Raw genomic sequence first — 9,642 nt, 5'->3', positions numbered from 1 at the left:
ACTATAACCAGAATAGTCAAAAATATCCCATAAGCAACCCATGAATTTGGGAAACAATTTTCCATCAACTGCAGATAATTGAGCACTTTAATTGGTTTATTGACTTCTTTTGGCAATCTCTCTGTCAAGACTTTTAGCTCATTCAATATCAAAAATCTCACTATGTTTTAAAAATTCTTCAAGGTTTACACACCCCATATTCAACGATTCATCGCTGCACTTTTTCAAGTCAAACAAAAAGCCAAAGTTTGCCTCATATATTTTGAATTGTTCGAATCTATTTTTGAGTGAACAAAGGGCTTGATCAACAAAATACAAGAAGTAACCAACTGTAAATGATTCTTTAGCTGACTGGGTCACCTCTTTGCTAACATTCTCATCAAATTGTTTCATTCTAGAAATGATGCACTTTTCAACAAATGTAGGTTCAATTCGCAATTCACTTGCCATTTATTTAGCTTCAACTATAGCCTCCATGAAACCAACTTCTTTATACATTGCAACATACTTAACAAGCCTATCTAGCTGCTTTACAGCAACTGCTATATGTATATCTTTACTTTGAAGAAGCTTGCTAGCAGAGTTCACATGAAACAACAAATTGTACCAAATTACAATACTAAATAAGAACTCAAAAGTCTCAAGTTTATGAGTTACCAGGGATTTAGCTTCACTTTTTGCAATCAAATCTATGATAGGATTATTGTACAAGTCAACTAAAGCATCTTTTATTTTTGAAGTAAGGTATCTTAGTGGTTTAAAACTTTCAATGCGACTTTCCCAATGTGTTTGCAACAATGACTTAACCGCGAGGCCTTTCTTTAGATTATCTTTTAAAATTGCCCAACGTTGAACGCAAGATGAAAACAATACATATATCCATTGTACCACACCAATTTTTTTTTTTTTTTTTTAGAGCAAGAGTTGGCCATACCACAAAGCACAAGGTTAAGACTACGACAACCACACGGCATATAGAATGCTCTAGGATTTACTTGAAGTACTCTTGTTTGAACACCTTTGTTTTTGCCTTTTATGTTAGAGCCATTGTCATATCCTTTCCCTATTAAGTCACCAATATCAAGTTGAAGGTTAACTAATGCTTCTTGAAGTTTATCAAAAAGTCCCATCCCCGATGTATCATCCACATTCAAGAATTCCAAAAAAAAACTCTTTTACCGTAATTGGACTTGTTGAAACATCCACGCATCGTACAACAAGAGTCATTTGTTGTCACGCCCTCAAAATAAACCCATAATAACCATAACATTAACATGCATTTATGAAAGAAAACGAATCATTTGAGTTATTCATCAGAGTATTCTTATTGAAAGACATCACATGTAACATCCTGCAACATCAAAATAAATGCCCTAAGGGCTTACATCTTTCCAAGCTAACACTTGGACACAAAAAGGATGAGTACTAACTCATTTACAAGTTAAGCCCTAGGCTTGAATGTTTACATGAAATATCAAAATAACAAAATAAAACCTATAACTAAAGACAAGTCTTCAAATCCCAAACATCAAATCCTTCCAGGCTAAGTCCGTGGAGGTAGCTTGTCACCTGAACCTGAAAGTGATGTTCCCATAAAGGGTGAGCCACAGCCCAGTAGAAAAATACTAAACCAAATATAAGCATTGAATAAAGCTATAGCATTCAATAGATGGTTAACCAAGATAATCAATTTTATCATTAAACAGTCTCATGACACTGATGTCTAAGACACATTTCACTTTCCATTATTATCAACATGGCTCAGAACCTGGCCAACTTACAACAGTGAATTGTATATCATATTCACATTACTTCCAATATCAACAAAACAAATGAGACTCATGCTCATATCAAAACACTTCATACTTCCCATTTGATACACATTTTAGTGCTGTATCAATAATCATGTAAAAACACTTCAATATAATAAGCACACATAAAAATGGTGCTAATGGAGTCCATCCCCTATCTCCTCCCAAACAAAAATCCGGTTTAGAGGTCCATCCCCTATCTTCCCCTAAACCGTGGAGTACATCCCCTATCTCCTCCCAAACAATATGCATATGCAATGCTCAATCAATACATGTAATTTCTGTATTAATTCAATAGTCTAAAATTATGACTTAACAAATTGATTAGTTTCAATTTTTCCTAATCCGCATGCAATGTTTACAACAAGCACGACTATCCTCCACCGATAGCCCAAAACAGTTATTTCTAGACTCGAAAAATAAATATACCAACAATTCAATAGGCGAGTGATTTATATTATCCAACTACACCATTTAATCAATAAATTTCCCAATTTCATGGATTTAACCAAATTCCCCAATTTCCTTAAATTAATTACTCAAATCAATTTAGTAATTCAACTAGGGTTTGTTTCCAAAATTTTCAAAGTGTCCCCAACCTATCAAAATACCAAACTTAGAACAAAGCATATAAAATGGAGTAGGAAAATCCCTACCTTGAAGATCACAACTAAAATAGAGAAGATGGAGATGGTGACCCAAAATCCAAAGTGCTCCAACTCCTCTCTTTTTCAGATTAAAAGAAAGATCTCGCGAAGCTCTACCTTTCTTCCAAAGGAACTAGGGTAGAAGACCACAAGGAATAGATCAAATCTTAGAGAGAAGGTGAGAGTAGAGAGAGAAACTCTCAAATGGCGGTTTTTTAAAGGTTAAGAAAGAAAAGGTAGGTCAAAAAGTGATCCAAAAAGTGAAATCACGGACTGATATAATCGACTCTACGCTCGAGCGTAGAAAGCCCCGCTCGAGCGTAAGACACAGAATCATGCTCGAGCGTGAAGAAAGCCGCTCGAGCGTCGTTTGCACCCTTCCAGAAGTTTTGCAGGCGCTGGCACCCGCTCGAGCGTCAAACTCCCCGCTCGAGCGGAGGAGCAAAAACAAGGGATCACGCTCGAGCGTAAAAACTACCGCTCGAGCGGAAGAACTGCAGAGCAAAATACTGGGAGATGGAAAATCCCGCTCGAGCGTCAAAATTCCCGCTCGAGCGGAGAAGCAACAACGAAGGGACCGCTCGAGCGTTAAAACTTCCGCTCGAGCGTGAAGGCCAAAATCTGGGCATCACCTCTCGGCATCTAAAATCAACTAACCTGTAACAGACCCGTCCAACACAACCTATACTTCAAATACAAAGAGATTAAAGGACAACAACAACCAATAAGTAATGACAGGATCCACGGAACCTAAGTCCGGATACAATAATTTAAAGAGAAAAAACCGGGGTCGCTATAACCTCCCCTCCTTAAAAGAATTTCGTCCCCGAAATTTAGCACAAGGTTTCGAAAACAAGTTTTTCTCAAATTCCAACAATATGATAACTCACTAATAAACAACTTGACCCAACACCGGCCATTCCATCTCTTAACAAAGAGGCATGCCACAATATGCAAAACAACCATATATTCCAACCTGCATTAACACTATGCAATTTTCTTTCAATTTCAACAATTTTCAATATATTCAATATATACAATGTTCCCTTAAACTTCCATTTCGAGGCAAGTTCCAAAATATTTCCATTAACCAAAACATTCTAAATGTTTTACAGCTTAAGACATATATAAAAAGCTTTAAAGTTCGACAATATTACAAAATCTAACTACAAGATTACAAATCAATAAACATGTCCGGATATTTCTCGCGGACTTCCAACTCACGTTCCCATGTGGCTTCCTCCACCCCGTGATGTTTCCACAAAACTTTCACCAAAGGAATGGTCTTGCCTCGCAAGACTTGATCCCGCTTATCCAAGACCCTAACCGGTCTCTCCTCATATGAGACATCCTCATCAACTACTAAATCGGTCCAATCCAATACATGTGATGGATCCGGCTCATACTTCCGAAGCATACTCACATGAAACACGTCATGTACTCCGGACAACTGCGGCGGCAAAGCTAAACGATAAGCAGTCTCGCCAATCCTCTCAAGGATCTCAAAAGGACCAATGAATCGAGGTGACAACTTCCCGCTCTTCCCAAACCTCATCAATCCCCGTCTTGGTGATATCTTCAAAAAGACATGATCACTCACCTCAAACACCAAAGGTCTCCTCCTACGGTCGGCATAAGATTTTTGACGACTCTGGGCTGTAACAAGCCTCTTACGGATAAGCTCAACCTTCTCCGTGGTTTCCCTCACTAACTCCGGACCCAACAGAGGTGCATCACCCACCTCGGCCCAGCAAACAGGAGACCTACACGGTCGGCCGTACAAGGCCTCAAACGGTGCCATACCGATACTAGACTGGAAGCTGTTGTTGTAGGCAAACTCCACTAATGGCAAGTGCCTCTCCCACGACCCGCTAAAGTCAAGAACACAACCCCGAAGCATATCTTCAAGGATCTGAATAGTACGCTCAGACTGCCCATCAGTCTGAGGATGATAAGCTGTGCTAAAGGTCAACTTAGTACCTAAGGCGCTCTGCAAGCTCTGCCATAATCTGGCAGTAAAACGAGGGTCCCTATCGGAGACGATCGTCACTGGAACCCCGTGCAACCTCATTATGTCCCGAATATACAAGTCGGCAAGATGATCTACTGAATCTCTAACGCGCATAGGAATGAAGTGCGCCGACTTAGTCAACCTGTCTACAACCACCCAAATAGCATCATTGCCCCGCTGAGTCCTCGGAAGACCTACAACGAAGTCCATAGTGACATGCTCCCACTTCCACTCGGCAATAGGCAAGGGTTGCAACAAACCCGCTGGCCTCTGATGTTCGGCCTTCACTTGCTGACAAGTAAGGCACTTAGATACGAAAGCTGCCACATCTCTCTTCATACCCCGCCACCAAAACTGGCGACCCAAATCCCGATACATCTTAGTACCTCCCGGATGCACCGCAAGGCGTGAATGATGAAACTCTCGGAGTACCTCCTCTCGATGAGACTCCGGCACAAACAGACGGTCTCGGTATCTCACACTCAGGTCGGGATACACCGTCAAACCTTTCTCAACCTTCCCACCAGAAATCTTCTCACGGAGGGATTCTACCTCAGGGTCGCCCCTCTGAGCCTCTAACACTCGAATCACAAGTGTAGGTTGCGCAACAACAGAAAACAAGGCCGCAGCCTCAACGGATTCGCCCAGAAGCAAATCAAACTCTCCAAGTGCACCTAACATCTCCCACTCTCGGATGGCTATACTAGCTATGTCACCAACAGGTTTCCTGCTAAGGGCGTCGGCCACCACATTGGCCTTTCCCGGATGATAATGCAATTCAAAGTCATAATCCTCAATAAATTCCATCCACCTCCTCTGCCTCAAGTTTAAGTCTTTCTGTGTGAACAGATATTTCAGACTCTTATGATCCGAGAATACCTCGAACCTCTCACCGTAAAGATAATGTCTCCAAATCTTCAAGGCAAATATCACAGCTGCTAACTCTAAATCATGCGTAGGGTAATTCTTCTCGTGAACTTTCAACTGACGTGAGCCATAGGCAACCACTTTCCCCTCTTGCATCAACACACAACCAAGACCCTCTCGTGAGGCGTCACAATAAACTGCATAACCCAACCCTCTCTCCGGAATAATCAAGACTGGAGCAGTGGTCAGTCTAACTTTCAACTCCTGGAACGACTTTTCACAAGTCTCACTCCAAGCAAATTTGACTCCCTTCCGAGTCAATCTAGTCAAAGGCGAAGCTAATCTGGAGAAATCTCTTACAAACCGGCGATAATACCCAGCTAATCCCAGAAAACTGCGGATCTCAAACACACTCTTAGGCTGTACCCAATCTTGTACTGCCTCTGTCTTGGATGTATCAACAGACACCCCTTCCCTAGAAACTACATGGCCTAAGAACTTCACCTCCTCTAGCCAGAACTCACACTTCCCAAACTTAGCATAAAGCTGATGGGCTCTAAGTAAATCAAGCACCACCCTCAAGTGTTCCTCGTGCTCTTCCTCTGAAGGTGAATAGATAAGAATGTCGTCCACGAAGACGACTACAAAACGATCTAGAAATTTCCGGAATATCCGGTTCATCAAATCCATAAATACTGCCGGTGCATTGGTGAGCCCAAATGGCATCACCAAAAACTCATAGTGGCCATACCGCGTACGGAATGCCGTCTTTGGAATATCCTCCTCCCTGACTCTCAACTGATGATAACCTGATCTCAAGTCTATCTTCGAGAAACAACGGGAACCTTTCAACTGATCGAACAGATCATCTATACGGGGCATAGGGTACTTATTCTTAACCGTAGCCCGATTCAATTTCCGGTAATCTATACAAAGTCTCAAAGCACCACCTTTCTTTTTAACAAAGAGGGCCGGTGCTCCCCAAGGCGAAACACTAGGACGTATAAAGCCTTTATCTAGCAACTCCTGGAGTTGGATCTTCAACTCAACTAACTCAGCTGGGGCAAAACGATAGGGTGCCATAGAAATCGGCGCCGTGCCGGGCACTAAGTCAATAGAGAATTCAATCTCTCGATGCGGTGGCAAACCAACAAGATCCTCGGGAAAAACGTCCGAGTACTCACACACCACCCTTGGCAACACAATCTGAGTCTCACCGTCCTCACTAATCGAAAGGTTAGCAAGTAGACCACTAAGCTCACTCCGTCCTCGCGGAACATACCCCGGTGGCAAAACACTACCAACACGGTCCCCCAGAAAATGAAAACACTCACCATTCACGGTACAACAAGTGACTCTCTGGCGGTAGCAATCAATAACTGCCCGGTATGACGATAACCAGTCCATACCCAAAATAACATCGAAACCTCTCATAGGCATAACTACAAAGGAAAATGGAATTCTATGGTAATCAACCTCTATATCACAACCCCTAACACCGTGTTTCAAAATCAATTCACCCCCAAGAGGCGACACTACACAAATAGGAGATACTAACTGTGCTAACTCCAACTCCAAAACAGATGCAAATGCAGCAGACACAAAGGAATAAGATGCACCCGTATCAATCAAAACATTAGCAACCGAGTTGCAAAACAAGAAAGTACCTCTCACAACAGATGGAGCCGGTACAAGATCCTGCGCGGTAACAGCATACACGCACCCAGATGACCTCTGATCAACCTGCTCACCCCTAGGAGCATAAGATTGTTGCACCGACTGAGACGATGAAGCCCCCTGATTGGCCCTCGAGGCCTGACCCGACTGAGCTGGCTGTTGACCCTGAATCTGCCTCAAACCAGATGCACCAGGTGTGCCACCCAACTGCGGGCAATACCTCTTCATATGCCCTGGCTGACCACACTGATAACACGAGAGTGGCTGGCCTCTACCCTGACTCTGGCTCTGAGATCGAGCCGAAGATGATGCTGCTCTCTGCACTCCTCCCCTCTGAGGACAAACTGGAGACTTGTGGCCCAGCTGGCCACACTTGAAGCAGGTAATGCCTCCTTGACTGCCTTTCCCCGAACTAGCACTCGGCACAGGAAAAGTCGATCTAGAAAAGCTACTCTGAGACTGTTGGGGATTAAAACCCTTCTGTCTCCTACCATCACTCTGACCATCCTGACTCCTCTTGGAGCCCTTCTGTCCTTCCTCCTCCTCCTGCATCATGATTTCCATGTGGGCTGCAGCATCAACCAAACGCCCATAATCCCGAATCATAGTTCCCCCAACTCTCAGCTTGAGGCCACGCCTCAACTTCCTCTCAAACTCAATACAACGGCGTTCCTCAGACGCCACCAATTCAGGTGCAAACCTGGATAAACTAGTAAATGCAGCCTCAAACTCGGCCACTGAAGAACTCGACTGCTTAAGCTGGCAGAACTGGTCTCTCAGCTTCTCCCTAACTGCTGGAGATAAGAACTTCTCCTGGAAAGCATTCACAAAAGCCTCCCATGTACCTCCTATACGCCCCTTAGTGAACTTCCACCACTGACCCGCATCCCCTTTCAACTGGAATGATGCCAAGGTCACCTTCAACCCCTCGTCTTCGATGCCAAGCATCTCAAACGTCTTCGTTGTCTGTTCGAGCCATTCGTCTGCCTTAAGCGGCTCTTTAGGATCACCCACAAATTCATCCGGATTAGACCGGAAGAACTCCCTCTTCAGAAAGGAAGGTCCTGCATCCGCAACAACAACCTGGGCTTGATTCTCAGCCCTAAGAATGCCTACTGACTCCCTGAATGCCCCTGCTATCTCTCGGGCTAAAGCGCCCATAGCCTGCTGGCCTACTGGCTCGGCCACATTGGCCTGGCCAATTCCCTCATGGACTGCCGGAATCTCCTCTGGCACCGGTACCTCCTGCCTACCCGGCCTACCACGCCTACCGCGTCCTCGTCCTCGCCCTGACATCCTAATAAAGGAAACAAACAAAGACGTTAGCACATTAATAAATGTGCCGAAACTAAACACTCGCGTCCTAATGCATTGGACAAAAATAATTCATTCCACGTAAGCACATAATCACATAAGCACCTACGAATTTCATTCCTGGATAATAATAGTCCCGAAGCGTTACTATAGTTCCGGTTGGAAACAGCATTGATCAAGTGCCTTTCCAACAAGACTACTAGAAACTCAAGGGTCCAATTAACATCCTAGAAACTACGTTCCATACCCACATAATCACATAAACATGCTATCATATAAGCACATAACAGTACATCTAAGTCTCTATCAAGCGAGACGAACCCATTGTGATACTAATCACTTCCCACGTACCCAAAGTATTCCAACCCGGTACGCTCTGATACCAAGTTGTCACGCCCTCAAAATAAACCCATAATAACCATAACATTAACATGCATTTATGAAAGAAAACGAATCATTTGAGTTATTCATCAGAGTATTCTTATTGAAAGACATCACATGTAACATCCTGCAACATCAAAATAAATGCCCTAAGGGCTTACATCTTTCCAAGCTAACACTTGGACACAAAAAGGATGAGTACTAACTCATTTACAAGTTAAGCCCTAGGCTTGAATGTTTACATGAAATATCAAAATAACAAAATAAAACCTATAACTAAAGACAAGTCTTCAAATCCCAAACATCAAATCCTTCCAGGCTAAGTCCGTGGAGGTAGCTTGTCACCTGAACCTGAAAGTGATGTTCCCATAAAGGGTGAGCCACAGCCCAGTAGAAAAATACTAAACCAAATATAAGCATTGAATAAAGCTATAGCATTCAATAGATGGTTAACCAAGATAATCAATTTTATCATTAAACAGTCTCATGACACTGATGTCTAAGACACATTTCACTTTCCATTATTATCAACATGGCTCAGAACCTGGCCAACTTACAACAGTGAATTGTATATCATATTCACATTACTTCCAATATCAACAAAACAAATGAGACTCATGCTCATATCAAAACACTTCATACTTCCCATTTGATACACATTTTAGTGCTGTATCAATAATCATGTAAAAACACTTCAATATAATAAGCATACATAAAAATGGTGCTAATGGAGTCCATCCCCTATCTCCTCCCAAACAAAAATCCGGTTTAGAGGTCCATCCCCTATCTTCCCCTAAACCGTGGAGTACATCCCCTATCTCCTCCCAAATAATATGCATATGCAATGCTCAATCAATACATGTAATTTCTGTATTAATTCAATAGTCTAAAATTATGACTTAACAAATTGATTAGTTTCAATTTTTCCTAATCC

The 9,642-nt window shown here is 42.7% G+C and overlaps 1 protein-coding gene across 1 annotated transcript; it reads right to left on the bottom strand.

The window, feature by feature from the left end:
• Nucleotides 1-450: 450 nt before the first annotated feature.
• On the bottom strand, nt 451-1,130 carry LOC145799831 (uncharacterized). The gene is made up of 2 exons (XM_082889461.1): nt 935-1,130; nt 451-689 (listed from the first exon to the last, which is right to left on the bottom strand). The coding sequence occupies exons 1-2, from the start codon at nt 1,128-1,130 to the stop codon at nt 451-453; spliced, it is 435 nt and encodes a 144-aa protein (XP_082745587.1).
• Nucleotides 1,131-9,642: the final 8,512 nt, after the last annotated feature.

Source organism: Camellia sinensis, chromosome 9 (assembly GCF_055761805.1).
Source record: "Camellia sinensis isolate YWXY chromosome 9, ASM5576180v1, whole genome shotgun sequence".
In the NCBI taxonomy this organism is placed as follows: Eukaryota; Viridiplantae; Streptophyta; class Magnoliopsida; order Ericales; family Theaceae; genus Camellia; species Camellia sinensis.
Note: the sequence above shows the minus strand (reverse complement) of the source record. Positions and strands in the feature narration are given on the sequence as shown.